The following is a 17,699-nucleotide window of genomic DNA, read 5'->3' as shown; positions in this document are numbered from 1 at the left end:
ATGCCATTGAGGATGAGGACAAAAACCCCAATGCAAGAAAATGGTGCTGGAGTGTTACATTTGCCAGCAGAGTTTTATTTGTATCAAGCTGTGAAAGGCCATGTAAGTCACCAATCCATTCAGATGTGCTCCTATACAGTTGAACTCTTGTTCTTAGTGTCTCCATCATGGATGTATTTTTTTTTCCAGACTTGAGATCCTCAGGCAATTTTTCTAAGCAGGCTCCCAAGTATTTTCTACCTGGCTTGCTAAGGTAAGAGCAATATACACTTTGTTAATTCCAGCATGTCTTAGAAATAACAATTAACACATACTTTAAAGGAAATGCATTCTCAACTTGCCCTTGTCTCTGCCAACACTCAGCTAGTGACAGCTCTCTTTGTATCTGGTTGCAGTTTTAGTACTTTGGAAATGGTGAACTAAAAGTTAAAATTAAATGTAGGCCAGAAGCTGAAAATAAGAGTTAAATTGTTGGTAACTTGACAGTCTGACTGAGCTGACTGTCCTGGAGCACAGTGCTTCACTGTTCATCCTCAATATCCCTATTCATGTTTGATTTCCATCAAAAGCATTAACCATCCACTCTCCCCTAGGGACTGCATTTCAAACCAAGATTTCATACTCTTTCCTGCATGGTTTTGCAAGTTGCATTGGTTTATACTGCTCAAGAACTGAAAATACTATAAAAAAGAAAAGTCAGGTTTTAGTAAGCACACCACTTCAGAAGCTGAGGACGGCTCCCCAACAAACTAGTGCTATGCAAGGACTCATTATTTTAAAATACAGAGATTCAAATTAACTGCTCATTTTGCAGATTAATGTTATACATAAAATGCAGTGCATTTAGATAGATGACACACTTGGAAGATTTTTCAGCATCCTCCCTATACTGAACACATACCATTAATCAAGCAGGATAGTTTCACATTATAAACTACATTACAGCATAGCTTATGTTTTATTAGTGCAAGAGTCTAATTTCATATATCAGACATTCCCTGTTAGCTGCCATCTCAGAGAACTGGCTGACAGAGGGACCCAATTGTTTTAAGTATGGCATTTAACTTTTATCTAGACATCAGCAATAGATGTCCATTTACACACTAAACACTGCAGTATATTAAAATTTACAATACACCCTCTTACCCTAAGATAAGGATACAAGATCTTACCATATTTGCCAAGATCTATGTTGGATTTCAAGGGTCATCTTGGTCTACTCATACTCTGAAGTGTGCCTGTGGATTCTACCCTTTCTACACCAGCACAGTAAACTGAAACACTAAACTGCTATAGGAAATTAAGATCAGAATGCAGCTAAATTGGGGCACTATGCTCTGTTAAATACAGCTATTTCTGTTTTAAAGTTCAGTACCAGCATGGAATTCCACCTAATATGCTTTAGAAATTACCTCCAGAACAAAAGAACTGCTTAACTGGCAGCCTGGTATGAAGATTATCTTCAGCATACGAGACAGTTTGCTATCTGCACTGTATTTTTTCAGTCCTTTGATTCTTTGTGTATAGGGGAAGAATGATGAAATTCTACACAACAAAGTCTTGTACAAACCTGAGCACAGCACATCCACATTCTAAAAATGCTCCACAGATGAGCACCAACAGCACATTTTCAGGTACTGAACTATTCTTAATAGTACCTGTGCCAAACATGAGTTACACAACAGTCAAACTAAGAAAACAATCTTATTACACACTGAAAGGACAGTTAAAAGGAACTGAAGATACAGGCCATTCCCTTATTTATAACCACTTAAATTTTATTTTACAGTATATTTGTGACATTTTATGTTACTATAACCAAAGATCAGGGTTGTTTACAAATATAATGGCTGCCATTTGATGTAAACGATTAAAAAGTGTCTCTACATATTAAAATTTTACATCATGATTTTGTTTTATTAAATTGAATTGCTCTTTGTGCCATCAGTTATTAGTGGAGAGGAACTAATTTAAGCAAAAATAGTTTTCAGAAATTAGATGTAGAAACTGAGAAGCCTGGATAAGATTTCAAAAGACCACTCTCTCATCACTGTAAAAAGGAAGAAAGCAAATTCATTCACTGAAGTTGCAATGAAGAGTCAACCAAGTCCATTTATGTTAAGGCTTCTTTACATATTATTGAATCCCATCATGCCTTTCATATTCCCAGCAGCACCTTGTTGAAATTGTCTCATCATTGACTGCAAACCTGCCATGCCACCTGCAGAAAATAAGTGAGAACACGAATGTGTTAATGAACTCTGAAGCACAGCTCTCTTGCTTGAGACATCATTACTGTACACACACTATTCCAGTAATATCCAAAGGCAGAAGCCCAAACTGTCAAACCAGGTAGAAACATCTATTGAAAATAAAGAATGGAGTAATTACAGAAAGGTCTGCAAAACACCAGACTTTAAGTAGGTTTTGAGATTACTTGTGCATTAAGAGCTACATAGAAGAAAAAAACCTGATGGAATGACTATTAACAATCAGTAAGGTTCAGTTATGGGAGTTCTTATTTAAAGTTGCTCTTGTCAAATTTAATTACTTGAGCAAATCTTCAAAGAGAAGGGAAGTCTAGGAAGATTTGTTTTACCACAGACATCTTTCACCATTCCAAATGCTCATTTTGAGACCTGAATCCAAATGAAAGACTAGATTAAGCACTGCTAAGTGCATAGTATTTGGACTCAACTTTCTGATTCTTGTTAGAAACCCTAGAAATACTTCATACTGATATATATAATGCAGATAGTCTCCCATCCCCTTCCTCACTTCTGTATCTCAAATGCTCCACTATAATTGACAGTCCTCCCTTAAAGCTATAAAAAGTCAGCACATACCCATGTGATGAAGAACTCTTGGATCCATCATCTTTGCCATCTGCTGGTTCAGTTTGGCCAGCTGAGATGGGTTCACATTCTTGGACATATCACCACCTAAATAAAAAGAAAAGAGCAATTGTAAGAAAGAGGATTAACAAATGGTGCTAGAAATAAAATAAATCTAAATGTTACCTTCTTATTCTAGATTCATATTAATGAGCTCGTTATTACAAGTTACTACATCAGCCACTAGAAGCCCATTTAGGATCAAGACTCCCTGCACTCCACATAACAGACTGAAGTGTTAGTACTGTAGTAGTAATCAAGTCTGCAGTGACAGAAATGCAGTAGCTTTCCTTGCTAAGTTACACACTGGTGTCATGAAGAACAGTGCAGCTCTTACCAGTGACATAAAACAAATTTCAAATATCATGAAAATGAGCAAGCTACAACTAATTTTCTCCTCTCCCTAATCAGTATTTTCTCATTTCCTCTGTATACACAATAATAAATTTTAGGGTGGGGTATAGGGGTAATAAATTTTAGGTATCATTTTCTCCTCTCCCTAATCAGTATTTTCTCATTTCCTCTGTATACACACATCAGGTGACCTCCCCCTCTTAGTTAAAAAATTTTAGAGTGGGGTATCGGGGTAATAAATTTTAGGTATCAATTTGGGGTTTTTTGTTTGGTTGGGTTTTTTTTACCTTTGAAAAGCCCTTTGATGCCTCCCATCTTTTTCACCATCTGTGCAAACTTAGTGTATTGGGTCAAAAGCTCCTGAACATCTCTGGTAGAAACACCAGAGCCTCTTGCTACTCTTTGGATTCTTCCCGGCTGCTTACTGAAAACTTTGGCACCATCTGTACTGTCGAGTTCTGCATTACAGTGTGGAAAAGAAAAATCCATTGAGTCACTGACATTAAAAACTGTTACAATTGGTAACAAACAGCAAACCTGCTTTCATTTCTGAGAATTTAATTTTGAGCCAGAAAATAAAAATTTAGTTTTAAAAGTGGCAATGCAAAATTTCACATAAATTACTGAGACATAATATTCTAGGAAGTAATACTAAGAAGCTCTTATCTCATATGTTAATCACTATGGTAGAAAAAAGCTGTGTGATTAAATTATGCTCTTGGGATACTTGGTCTTGAGCCATATTAATGGGTTTAGCACAAGGGCAAGAGCATACTACTAAAGGAATTACAGGTGGACTAGAAACAACACTTTGAATTCCAGAGACCAGGCTATGTCACCAAGTAAATTTGAGGTCGAGTAGAAAAAAGACAGCAATGCCAGATTAATGATTAACATACCTTATTAATTTGCAAGTATAGCATTAATAATTTCTGAACAGTTACAATGCAATGAATAAAAGCACATTGATTTCCAATAGAATGGAAATTATTTTAAAGCCCATCTACTCTATATAAGACACTTTGCCTGTTGCTGCTCTATCTCTAGATATTTAGATTTATTAAGAAATTTGGAGACACATGCACTCCTTGCTATTCCCAAGAATGTTAAATATTTATTATCATTTTCTGTCATTGTACATGCTGCAATATGAATTTTTGTTTCCAGAAAGATCTCTCTACATAAGCTTGTTCAACAATCAAGAAAAAAAGTGTGGGTGAAATTTGTATTACCTTGATCATTCATACTGTCCATTATAGTCATCAGTTTCTTTAACCTTGCCATTGATTCCTGTTCATTGCCTTTACTCATGAAGTCAGTTCCAAAACCAGGGATCATGCCCTTGTTTCAAGAATGGAAAAGAAAAGCTGTGTCAAAATAGGCAAAGCTAACTTTAACTAAGCAGAAAGAAAAATAGACAGCAACTGTTAGTTCAGTAGTTGCATACTGCAGTAGGCAAATAATTTTATCTTTTTAAAAAACAGAACAGAGATTATAACAAATTTCAATAAAGAGTTTTAAAATAAAATTATTTTGGGGATAACTAACCAAGATCTGACTGAATGGTCCCATTTTCATGATGTTTTGGAATTGTTCATACATATCTCTTAATGTAAATTGACCTGAGGCACAACAATAAAAGAAAAGTTAGCAGAAGTCACACCAGCATTTTGCTCTTACTCTCCTTTTTAAATTATTCATTGTATTCATAAGGTAAATACTGTACTACATAGATAAGCAGATAAATAAACCTCTTCACTACTAATATGGCTAAACAGTTTCAGATGGCACATGCTGAACCACTAAGCTAGTTTTTCTGCAGTTGTAGTCTGACAGACTTACTGTTTGAAAAACATAACTCAATTTAGTTGGCTGTCACATTTACTGGAGAAAGAATAACTATTCTTCACTGTACACATGAACAAGCTGTTTGTGTCTACACACAGCACAAATTAACTCAGTGGCCTCTATCACAGAGAACCTGCCATGGTCAGGTCACTGTAATGCATCTGCTATTCAGGCCTTGGGAATAACTTACCATGTTTTAGCTTTTCTATGAGTGCTTCATTATCATCCAGCTTCAATTCATTTACTTTATCTATCAATCCTTCAATATCACCCATACCTGGATAAAGAAAAGAGATCTGAAATTAGCATTAAAAAAAATACACTTTGACTTTCCACTATCCAATTCTAAGTGTCTTTCAAGTACAGTTGTACATTGGACATACCAAGCAGCTTGCTGATGAAAGGCTGTGTTTTAAAGGGTTCAAAGTCATCTATGTGCTCGCCAGTTCCAATAAAAATAATAGGACTCTTTGTGGCAGCAACTCTGCAATAAAATATATTTTATGAAATGGCCTCTCAAACACCATCCATCGTTTATACTATAATCAGCTAGGCATCATCAACACTATGCATTGTGTCTGAAGTATCTGCCTTACTCCTCAAAGTGTTAATGAAAAAACACCCAGCACTTGGATGTTTAGCTCGTAGTTAAAAAGATTTTTCTCTAATTAGTACAATTTGCTAATTTTCATTGCTGAGTTTAAAAAACTTGAGAGGAAAGAAAGAAAAATAAATAATCTCCAGTTTATCCTAATACTGGGATATTCCTGATACATACACTGATACTAATCCTAATACTGTCACATGAGAGGCATTGATTACAATTTCTTCAAGGTACCTCATACAAAAGACAAATCTCATATTCAACACAGGAAAAAGCCCAGACATAAGAAAACTCAGAACCTTTCCACCACACTGGCACTATCCTTTAGATAAAACTTAAGTTTCCAGTCCACAGACAGTACAGAGCAAACACAGCACACTTAAAGCACACAAGCATACGACAACTTGAACAAGAGCAAACTGAAAATACCAAAAGCTTTAGTCTTCCAACATTATGCTATAAATAAAGCAAAATACATATGGCAATTTAGGAACTCTTAACACTTCAGGTCAAAGACAGGCAGAGAATTAGCAAGTCAGGGTCAGTTCTTTTGACAAAACACCTCAGCTCCAGACAAGCTGTATCACAGAAAGGCAGATAAGGCTGAAGATAAAATGTGGCATTTTCTGGTCAAAACTCTGCCAAGATACAGAACATGGGAAGTCCAACAAGAATGGAATTTGGGCAAGTATAACTGCAGACAACTTTTCATCAAGTTTCTGAACACTGCCAATCCAGAAGTTTGATTTTCATTGTAGTTTTAAGGTCACATATTATGAGATACAGTTTTTCCCCTTTTGGAAAAAAATCTCTTGAGGTGCAAATTCTTCATTTAAGTCCTATCTATTGAGCCCAAATTTATCTTTCTGGAAAAATGCCTAATACACAATAGGCAATGAATATTGCTTGATGCTGATTTCAGAAGACAAAAGTCTGACCCGTTTCAATACAAACTACTGTACTGAAAATACATCCTATCACTGAAGGCTGATGTTAAGTTTCATCAACAGGTGATCCTACCCACTAGAAGAAGGATAAGAATCCAAGCGTGACTGTGACTTAGATTCTGTGCAGTGTGACAGTGACAGTCCCCAGGACAGGTTTCTGTGAGACACTAATGCATTTCACAGCTGGCTGTGCACAGCCAGATGTTGGACACTATTCTAGCACCACTGGTACTTACGCACTAAGAGCTCCACCTCCTTTGGCATGTCCATCGAGCTTAGTAACAATAACAGAAGCTACATCTACTTTGTCTTTGAAAGCTTTAGCTTGAGCTTCACAAGCTTGGCCAATGGAAGCATCCATAACATAAACAATGTTATCTGGTTGCTAGGAGAAATGAGATACACAAAATAATTTCTTGTTTTATTAAACAATGTTCATGCATTATCATTATTATAGTTTCAGTAGCAGAACTTACTGCAATAACAGTATATAAGAGCTGTATGCTAGGGTTTAAAACAGGACCACTGTTTTATAAACAGTATTATCTAAGGACCATTAAGAAAATTCTGATGCTGAATGACTATACGATTTATCTACAACACAAAACATTACAATTTAATACATTTGTGCTTATTAGTTATGATTCAAGTGATTTTAGCCAGTATCTTGAGCCAATAAGATAATTAGTATCTACAAAGCATTTAATAGCTAACATCTTCCATTTGGTTTTACATTCAGATATTTAAGACATCCACGCCACTAAAAATAAGTTAGCATTACCAAGAATTGTGTGGGAAGTGTCATATTGTCATGCAAGACCACAGAATCAAACAAATAGCCAGACTTTTAAAACCCATAGAAACAACAGCTTCATTTACATATCAAAACTGTTGAAAGTGATCCAGTCATCTTCTCTGTCTCAGTGCAATTATTTGTGACAATCACAGAAAGTTTAGTATTCATAGTTAAGGGAAACCAGACCAGACTGGTTCTTTCATCTAGTTTTTCAATGCAAAGATCCTGAAAAGGGAAAGTTAAAGCAGGAATGGCAGTCTGATTATATGCAAGCACCCTTGAACAGAAGAACAGAATTAAAACCATCACAAAACTAAGAAGCACTGGTCATTCAGCCTTTGCTTATTCATATCTGTTTGTCATTTCTAATATCATCTAGGAGTTAAAGCAAAATGCACACAGAACATTAGAATAAAGATTAATCAACCATAGAATTAAAACCATCACAAAACTAAGAAGCACTGGTCATTCAGCCTTTGCTTATTTATATCTGTCATTTCTAATATCATCTAGGAGCAAATCATTATTTTCATATCATCATTAAAGCAAAATGCACACAGAACATTAAGATAAAGATTAATCAACCATCATATGCCAAATTACTGTATTTCTCAAAACTACTCACTATGGCATTAGCAACTTGTAACATTTCTTCAAACAAAGAGTCTTCTTGTTTGTGACGTCCACTTGTATCAACGATGATTATTTCAAAGTTTTCATTCTTAAATTTCTCAACACCTTCTGAAGCAATTATTACAGGATCCATTTCTGTATAACTGATCAAAAAGACAAAGAGATTCAGAATTTCATCATTTGACTATAAACTTGTTTACTATAAGTCTATCTGGATTTCAAGAGGGAACTCCTCTTATGTAAAGCAAAAATTGGTTACAAATATGTCTTCCTAAACCATTTACCCTTACTGCTCAGTGAACTGAAGCACAAAGCCTGAAGTCTCACCTGCTGGAAGCTGCAGTAAGTTCTACAAGACCCTCTCAAATAAGATTTAGCTGAGCATCTAGACAGTTCACCTTCAGTGAATCTTAGGGGAAAGTTATTTACTCTTTTATAAAAAGACATTTCAGGTCCACCTCTGTCTCTATGTGATAATAAAAATTAAGCATCTAAAAATTATATCCTTTGATCTGTGAGATACTTCTCAAAAATCTGGCCATGCCTGGTACAAGTCTGAACTGCTATACATTGAGTAAGCACTATAGGGAGTAATTCCTGGACAGCTGATCTCTTTGTACACTATCCTACCTGCTACTCCTGGCAATATACTGAACTGGACAGAATTTTCATATGATCAGAGCAAGTATTACTCAGAATATATTATTAAAATGAAAGCAATTAGGCCATGCTAGATGGGGTTTAGTGCAAAATGTTCAGAACAGAACAATACATAATTGAAATTGAATTGTTCTCCAAAGTGTTTCTCAAAGATGCTTACCTCCCATAAAAAGGAATTCTTGCTTTTGTGGCATTCTGCTTTAACTGGTCAAAAGCACCTGTAAGACAGGTATAGTCAAGGGACTATTTAAGGAAATCTTCAAATATTATAGATAGAAAACTACATCATTAAAGGCTGTGTTACCTGCTCTGTATGTGTCAGCACATATTAGACAAGTCTTCCAGCCTTTCCTCTGATAGAAGTATGCTAACTGAAATGAAACCCAAAACAAGTGGTTACACCAAAGTCCCACTGACATGACACTTCTAACAGCCTGAAGTCACACACAGAGGACACAAACTCAAGCCAGCCCTTCTATAACTGAGGCCACAGAGTAAGACTCTTCATGGTTAGCATGGCCGTTATTTAGAAAAGCATGTTATAAATAATTATTAATGGCAAGATGAAAACACCTGCTTGACTCTGCTTCTGATTTCCTTTTCTTGAAATGGCAATCTCTAGGAATGACTATAAATAACTTAAGTTCCCATTTTACTAACTCCTGAATTCTACTTAGTGTGAATACTGCAGATTGGACTAGCATGTAGAAGCTACCCAAAGCAATACTTCAATATCAAGTGCCATAATGGCTACAACTTGTACAGCTCTGTGTTTTTGTACTTTCAGAGGAACAAAGATATTTCCATTGAAAGGACATGTTTTAAAGCACTGAACAGAATCCTTAACCTTCCTACAACACTCAGCTTTACAGGAGCTACATATATTCACAAAACACTGACCAAATACAAACATACAAGATAAAGTTCACCTACATAAGCACTAAGAAAGTCTTCTGAAATCAGAGGAGGCTATACTGAATATTTCACTATGTGTGCATTTCAAAAGGAGATGACAAAAAACAATGAAGATGTGTGTTTTTTCCACAGGATAATTTCTCCTCATAACTTGGAATGTATCAAGCTCTGTCCTGGGGTGAATGAGTGAATCAAGAGCTTATGGTTTAAGACAAAAGGGCAGATTAGTGAGGGTGATGCTGTTGTGGGTGCTTGTTACAGGCCACCTGGTCAGAAGGAGCAAGTGGATGAGGCTTTCTACAGACAGCCTGAAGCAGCCTCAAAGTCACAGGCCCTGGTTCTTGTGGGGGACTTAACTACCCTGACATCTACTGGAGAAGCAGCACAGTGAAGCACAAACAGTCCAGGAGGCTCCTGGAAAACGGAAAGCAGAGATTACAACTTCCTGTCACAGGAAGGGGACAATCCCACAAGGAATGGTGTGCTGCTTGACCTTACACTAACAAACAGGGAAGGCCTCGTTGCAGATGTGAACATACATCTATTCAGAGCATTCTTTTTTTAGCCTTAAAAAAATACAAACACAAGTTTCCTCAATGAATCTGGGGCTGGAAGAGGTTTCACATCACCAACTTACACTTAACTGATACTTTGTATCTAATAAAAAGGCCAAATTCCACTGTTTTTTCTAAATAAATAATGGAATGAATACCCATTCCTAGTATTTAGTCTTAAACCTAGAAAGCGAACTACAGTGTTGTGGTTTAACTAAGTAAAAGGACAAAAAAAGATTCTCTTATTGTTTCATCAACAGTTCAGTTGAAAAATTTTGAAGGAAGTCCTACAAGCCATAAGTTGCCCCAAAAGAATATTACTTTCAACATTCATTTCATCTCAGAAACCTCTCTGCAAATGAATCTCTGCATGGTAGAGAGTCAGAACGTTCCTTCTAACAAAACCAGCACAGATCACAAGCCAATCCTACCTAAGGAGCCCAAGGACCACCAGCTTCCCCAAGCAAAAAAAAAAAAAAACCTCAACAAACACACCAAAAACCAAGCAAAGAGATCCACTGCACTTACCTTTGAACAAGTTGTTGTTTTACCACTTCCTTGCAAACCAACAAACATTATAATATTCTGTTTTCCTTTGGTAGGTGTCCATGCCTTGACTCCAGGATCTACAAGCTAAAGAACAGAGTAACATAGATAGTAGAACCAAATTTCAAAAGCACAGAACAGTTGGTGTCACAGTCATGCTAGGTGCCTGGTTTCATATTCAAAGGAGAAAAACAGTTTTTGCACAGTCTCATCTTAATTTGGCTTAGATTTTTCTGATTTACAGTGAACAACAGCCTTTATAAGGTATCTGTAGTATATAATGTTCTGCATAATAATTCTGCATAATAATGGTGCAACAACGACATTAATTTCTTTCTAACAGCAAGCACAGTCAGGATGGCCTGTATACATGGCACAAGGATAACAACCAACACAGAAAGGTGACCTCCACCCCTCTTGTCACTGCTCAGGATGGGCTTCTTCTAGTCAGAATCCTACAGCACAGAAGGCTTTTTAGGGCTGCTGCCTCACTTGTGAAATGAGTAGAAGGTAGATACATTCCTGAGAGCCACCATATCTCTGGGCACTGACTACAGAAGAAGAAAAGAACTACACTGTAAATTGGAAAGAGGGCAGAATACAGATACTCAAGTCCTGATTTGACCAAGCAGGCAGATTAATGAGAAATGTTGCATTGAGCTGCTGGGTTGTTACTTATCACTCTGCCAAAGGCTTGTAAGTAGGTAGAACAACAGGGTAGCAAAGCTGTGTTCTGGGACAACCAGAGCCAGTCTAGAAACTAGCAGTACTTACTCTTGTCTTTATATTTCAATTGAAGAGTAAGAACAATTGAACTTAAAGCTTAAACTGAAGTTAGTTTGAGAAACGCCCAGGGTGTAATTCAATGAGAACACTGCTGTTTGCAGTATTGCAGTTGTGCTTTCACATCAGAAAACCTAACTGCAGGTACCACACAACCACCTAAGAGCTTGGCTTACTACTGCACTACTGCCAAGCCCAGACTGTACAAGGAAAGTGATGAATTTTGAAGTCCTACCTTAACAAGCTCTTTAAACACTGCATGCTGGATCATTTTTCTTTTGTTAAGGCCAGATGCCATTTCTTCAAGATCAATTGCAGACCTGAGTTTGAGAAAAGCATAAAACACTAGCATAACTTAAAGCATCACTTGAACCACTAATAAAGTTTTTGGAACTGCAACAGCACCCTGATTTGTTCTGAGTTTTCAGATAGGATGTACTTAAGAAGTGACATGCACTGGAGACATTCTTATGCAGAGGACAAAATCAGGTTTCTAAAATGCATCTTTCAGACTTGCATTTACCTAAATTAATCTGAAAATAGGCAAAGTAACAGTGCTAGTCACATATACAGATTTATTTATAGCCAGCACAAGAACATGTGAAGATGATGTGTCTAGGAAGTAATGAAGAACTTGTTTATCAGACAACTCAACTGATGACAGCAACAGATTTTTGAAACAAGCCTGTAACAGCAATAAATGACTAAATTTGAACAAAGACTCTTTTGATGGAACTGGATAAACATTTAGTTCAAACAGCTATTTTCCTGTTAAAAGTAATCTGGGTGTTTCTAAAAAAAACCCCCAACATATTAAGTTACAAATTATAGTTGTTCTTTTGTAACCCCAAATTACAACTTTTACAAATATCAAAAGTTAAATGCATTTTGATTATTTCACTTACTTGACATTTTCTCTAAGTTGCTTCACAAGTTTGATATTAACATCAGCTTCCAGTAATGCTGTACATACTTCTTTTAACATAGCATTTAAAACCTTTGGAGTATAAAAGAAAAATCAGAAAAATTGTTTTACAATACAGAGAAATTAATCAGGCCACTATTAGGTCAAAATAAGAATGTGAAAGTCTATTTATGATATAACCATGGCTTTCACAAATTAAATGCATGTAGTCCTACCATTAAATCAACTGTCACAAAGAAAGTCTGTGCATTTGCTCCTACGTAAAAACAATTTAAATCTGAAAGGGAAGGGTTCTCAACTGTAACAACTGCACACTCTAGAACACTAAACACTTCCTACTGCATTATGGCCAACAGCTCATGTGGCAGCAAGACTTCCTGGACTCCCCTCTGGGTACTCCTTAGACAGTACACAAAAAAACCCTCAGATCACAACACCATCTAACACAAAACACTTCCTACTGCATTATGGCCAACAGCTCATGTGGCAGCAAGACTTCCTGGACTCCCCTCTGGGTACTCCTTAGAGAGTACACAAAAAAACCTTATGTAACACTATTCCTCAGCTAAAGATGGACACCCTGCTACCTGCATGTTCAGTAACTGGACTGCTGCTCTAATTGTATGCCTTTTAGGCAAGCAGGTGCCTCAGCTAGAAACTCTGCTTATTCTGAGTTTTCAAAGTCTTGAATAGAAACATTTTTCTGAAAGTAACACCTGCAAAAATGGCCTCATTTTCACATCTTGAGCTCTTGCAAGATAAAAGCTTCCATTAATGAAAAAATTAAACTGGGCTGTATTTAATTCAATGAGGAATTTTTTGTCTCCTGGCAGAAGACACATTAAAGCATTTTCTCTATACATAAGTTCTAACCCTCGAGCTCTCAATGAGGCTATTTTTTAGTTACTTTAAGCCACACATCTTTCCACCTGAAAAGAATTTCTAGCAATCTGTGTACTCAGAGACACTTTGAAACATCACATTAGTTAGTTTTCCATCTTGCATTGAACTCCTATGACAGAACACACTGAATTCTAATTTCAAACCCTTACTTAGAGAAAATACAGGCAATACTAAGCCAAACAAAATTCCAGAACTGCACACTGGTTTGAATATAAATGCAGGAAATTCCTCATAATTCAGACAGCAAAGCTGACATTTGTTCTTCCACATTTCAGCTCCTAGCAGCCTAATCCACATCTGCATAGTCTGCTTGTGCCCACACACATAAATCAGAGCAGGCACCTACCTTCCATCCAAACTTAGGCACACACTGCCTCCCAAGAACACTCACCTCCCTGAATACAGCCACCAGGCCCAAGGACCCTTTGACCATGGGACCCACTATGTCTGAGGTGGTGACCCATGTATAAATCCAGCTGTAAGTTCTGGCAGTACTGTTAGTGGGTCAAAACCTTTAGCAGAAATTGTACTTGAAGGAAAGAAAAAGTCTAGGTAGCCCACTTCAAGCTTCTCATCAGCCTTTAAGAACTTTTCCACAGAACTTTTCCAGTGCTAAAGTCTTCACATTTGTACACTACATACCTCTTCATTGATAATTGTGGCATTGCTCAGTGAGCGCAATGCTGAAGTTATTTTTCTTCCAAGATCTGCCAGAACCATTTTGGCGGCTTCAAGTACAACTCAGAAGGATCTGGGAAAAAATTTAAAGATAAAATTTAAAACTAGTTGAAGCTATGCCTTCACAAATTAATTATTCAAGTAACTTTTGAGTAAGAATTCTACTTTGCATTCCAGAAAGTGCACAAGTTTTACTTTTTAAAGTTATTTTTAGGAAATATTGGCCTGAAGTTAATTTTAGGCAATCCTGATGGCCTACTTAAAAAGAGAGATACCACACTTCAATTAGGAAGGATTTCACTGTTTTCACTGTTATTCAATGCAACAAATGTGCATTGAATTCACCATGGAAAAAAACCAAACAAAACAGTCCAGACAGACTTCCAGAAAGAATGCCAATTGCTTTTCATCCTCTTATCAGCAATATGCTACATGACAGAATAAAATCATGCAGAACAGCCTAGAAACTCTGCATCTTGCAAGGACAATATGACCAGAAGCAAAATATTTTGCCAGCAAAATTCAGCATTATTTATTATTATTATTTAGTTGCATTTAAAGCAGCTTTCATCAATCAAGCTGAGTTTCCCATTTCAGTAACCCTACAAACATACCTGCATTTTAATAAGCAAAATTCATATTGTAGTTTTTAATGGATGTATTGGAAAAACAGACTATTTTTGCTCACTAGAAACACAAATCTCACATATAAGCCTAAACCATACCATGATTTACACTTAGGAAACCATAAAAAGTTAATTTCTGAGGGGTACACACTCTAGTCAACACGCTAAACCACTCCACCCCCTCTATTAGGTGGCAAGATATTCAGGAGAACACATGGTGGAATTAGCAAACTAAAATTCTGATTAAGGGCAAACCAAAACCTGTCTGAAGAGCAAAAATTTGTAACATCACAGCTAGTGCTGAAATGGAGCACTTCAAGTACTCCTTGTTTATCTTCCACTTCCAGTGTTGCTGTCCTGTACTCAGCTGAAACACCTTCCTTGCTGATAGCCCAAATTGGAATCTCACATTTGAGCTCCTCCTTTCAGAACTGAAAGCCAAATTCTCAATAATGGGAGTCTCTGTAATCAAAACAGGTGAGAGCTGCAAAGATTTTTAGGACTTCCCCCTGCCTCAAATAAGAAAGGCCAGTCCGTTTATTGAAATGAAGAATGCACCACTAGCTACATTCTGATTTTATTTAATAGACAGGGCATCAAGGTGGCTAACAAAGCAGCCCACTGTATATACACATTGAGATTTATCAGCTGCACAAACTCCAAAAAGCATGGTTTAAAGGGTTTTAAAATGCTAAAATGCTTTATTTAGAAATAATAAAAGATAAATTCCAAAAGAGCTAAAACAAGGCTCCCATGTAAGCCAAACTCCAGAATGCTTTATCTAATTGAGAGTTACTATTGACACCAACTTGGTAGGTTAAATCAGCAACAAAACCCCAAAAGCACCTGCCAGTCTCACCCACCCTCCCCTGATACTAAGGTCACAGTGCAGAACAAAGTCTCCAGGAGCTTCAGAAGATGTAGGATAAATAAATCCCATATAAGTGCAGGAGTTGGGTATGGCAAATGGCACAAATGAATATATTTACACATTTCAGATTTAATGTACAAGCAATGATATCCATTACAATGCCATCTCAATATTAAATTAGAAAAGAAGTCTGTGTTTCCTAAGGAACTCTGCCAGTAGAGTATTTGCAAACCAGTACACTAACAGAAATTGATGTCCCTCTTCTTACAGTGCTGGAAGGGGACTTCTACATGTTAGCTGAAGTGGTAAAACTCCAAAGTTTCCTTACAAGGACTACAAGTCATATTATTCCAGATAATTCTAAAAAAGCATTATCTTTAATAGGCTCTAACAAACAGACTCAGCAAAATGGATGCTCAAAATGTTTTCCAGGTAATTTTCTGTGATAATCACAATGTGTTAAAAAAAAAACCAAAACCCGCAAACCTTTAAAAATAGTGCTGCACCTCAGTAAGCTTTGAGCTACTAAAATGGCAATCAGTGACAGAATTTAATTATAACACTTGGATATACCAGCTAAGAAATTTGATAGGATGACCAACACACAGAAGTCATGGGAATACTCCATATTTAAAATTAGTTTCCAGAATTCCACATCTCTCCAAATACAGGAGGTTAATTATGTCCTAAGAAATTAATGTTTCCTCTGCAGAATTCCAAAAGGCTTACAATAGGAATAATTCAATTCCTTTGCTAAGGAGATGAGTTTAAGCATTTTCATATAAACTGCTCTTACTACCACATTAAGAAATCATAAGTCAGCAGTGTTTCCAAGGGCTGCCAAGTACAGAAATTAATAGACCTTGTGACAGTCCATCCAAGTCGAGAGACACACTCCAGGCAAAAAGCCACGCAAGATGTTTCAGCAGGTAGCCAGCGTGGGCAGGCAGGCAGGCAGCCAGAAGGGCATTAGCAGCAAGTGCACTGCAGAAGGTGAGCGTGCTGAGCAGCCCAGAACCGGGCAGTTCAGTACAGCACGCAGCAGCGCAGACACCCGGAGCGGGGCTGAGCCCGGCTGGGCTGCCTGCAGCAGGCTCGGGCTGAGCAAGGCCACGAGTCCCGGCATTCCAGGGATAAAGGGGCAGCAGAAATAGTGGATGTCTTACTACGGCATAACAAACCAGCAGCGAAGCAATTCTGAGACAGACTGCCCGCCCCCCAGCATAAGCCTCCAGCCAGATCCCTCTAGCTAAACTAGCAAGATCTAATCTACAGGGTTTGGGGAAAAAAAGAGGCTTAACAGGTAACAGCAGTTTAAACAGCTGCTTTAAAAGATAGCAGCTGTTTAGAAAGATAACAAGCAAAAGGTACGCTTAAAAACAGTACAATAAACATGTACTAAATGTACACAACCATGGATTAAGACCAACTGCGAGTCTAACCCTGTCAGGGAGAGGCGGCAGTTTCACAGCTGGGAATGCCTGGAGCTACTGCAGCTCCGCTCAGCCTCAGCTGCGGAGTTTCCACCTTCTAAAATTACCCGGCTGACGACGGGGAGGCGCCCCCGAGGCAGCGGCAGGGAACGGCTGTCTCGCTTACGGCCCAACGCCCTCGTTTTCACGGGAAAACGATGAGGGCAGAGCCCGGTGTACGCGCCCGCCGCTGCCTCTGCGCTGGGCCAGTCCCGTGCGGGGCTGCGGCGGGGCCGGGAGGCCAGACCTGCTGCCGCCGAGGGCCCTGCCCGCCCCGGCTGCCGTAGCGCAGACCGCCGCCTATCCCCGCGGTCGGCAGGCACCGGTGCCTCCTCTTTCCCCGCCGGGACTGGGCCGGGGGCAGCTCCGCGTCACGAAAACCGCCTCGGGTCGCGGTCCCGCTTACGGAGCGGCCAGGCGGCAGCGCGGGCACTCACCGGGAGCGCGGCGCGGGGCCCGCGGCGGAGCCGTGCCCAGCCCGGCCCGCGGGGCGAGGCCGCCCAGCGAGACTCGGCTGGATCGCGAGGAGCCGCGGCCGCCGCCGACCGGGGAAACGTCAGCACTGGCCGTCACCCCACAGGCCCCGCTGGCTTCCGTTTCCGGGACGTGCGCGGGACCGCTGCGTCGTTAAGGGGGCACCGTGCAAACGTCTCGCCAGCAGCCGGCGGGACGCAGGCGGTAATTGCGCCG

The 17,699-nt window shown here is 38.6% G+C and overlaps 1 protein-coding gene across 3 annotated transcripts; it reads right to left on the bottom strand.

Annotated features, from left to right (window-relative positions):
* Positions 1–1,757: 1,757 nt before the first annotated feature.
* On the bottom strand, positions 1,758–17,601 carry SRP54 (signal recognition particle 54). Of its 3 annotated transcripts, none has more exons than XM_039705150.1 (16): positions 17,447–17,601; positions 14,005–14,113; positions 12,440–12,531; positions 11,770–11,854; positions 10,734–10,838; positions 9,041–9,107; positions 8,897–8,954; positions 8,069–8,219; positions 6,884–7,032; positions 5,480–5,580; positions 5,287–5,373; positions 4,797–4,870; positions 4,481–4,589; positions 3,536–3,706; positions 2,847–2,942; positions 1,758–2,221 (listed from the first exon to the last, which is right to left on the bottom strand). In XM_039705150.1, the coding sequence occupies exons 2-16, from the start codon at positions 14,080–14,082 to the stop codon at positions 2,130–2,132; spliced, it is 1,515 nt and encodes a 504-aa protein (XP_039561084.1). In that variant the 5' UTR covers positions 14,083–14,113; positions 17,447–17,601; the 3' UTR covers positions 1,758–2,129. The 3 variants fall into 3 exon arrangements, with proteins under 3 accessions (XP_039561084.1, XP_039561086.1, XP_039561087.1); XM_039705152.1 differs by lacking the exon at positions 17,447–17,601 and adding an exon at positions 16,980–17,401; XM_039705153.1 differs by lacking the exon at positions 17,447–17,601 and adding an exon at positions 16,951–16,969.
* Positions 17,602–17,699: the final 98 nt, after the last annotated feature.

This window comes from Passer montanus, unplaced genomic scaffold (genome assembly GCF_014805655.1).
Source record: "Passer montanus isolate IOZ18808 unplaced genomic scaffold, ASM1480565v1 scaffold18, whole genome shotgun sequence".
Lineage (NCBI taxonomy): Eukaryota > Metazoa > Chordata > Aves > Passeriformes > Passeridae > Passer > Passer montanus.
Note: the sequence above shows the minus strand (reverse complement) of the source record. Positions and strands in the feature narration are given on the sequence as shown.

Coding starts and splice junctions, on each gene's coding strand:
- SRP54 (XM_039705150.1), bottom strand. CDS start 14,082: ATGGTTCTGGCAGATCTTGGAAGAAAAATAACTTCAGCATTGCGCTCA. Junction 9,108..10,733: donor AAACAACAACTTGTTCAAAG/GTAAGTGCAGTG, acceptor GTTTCATTTCAG/TTAGCATACTTCTATCAGAG. Junction 5,374..5,479: donor TTTCATCAGCAAGCTGCTTG/GTATGTCCAATG, acceptor TTCTTTATCCAG/GTATGGGTGATATTGAAGGA.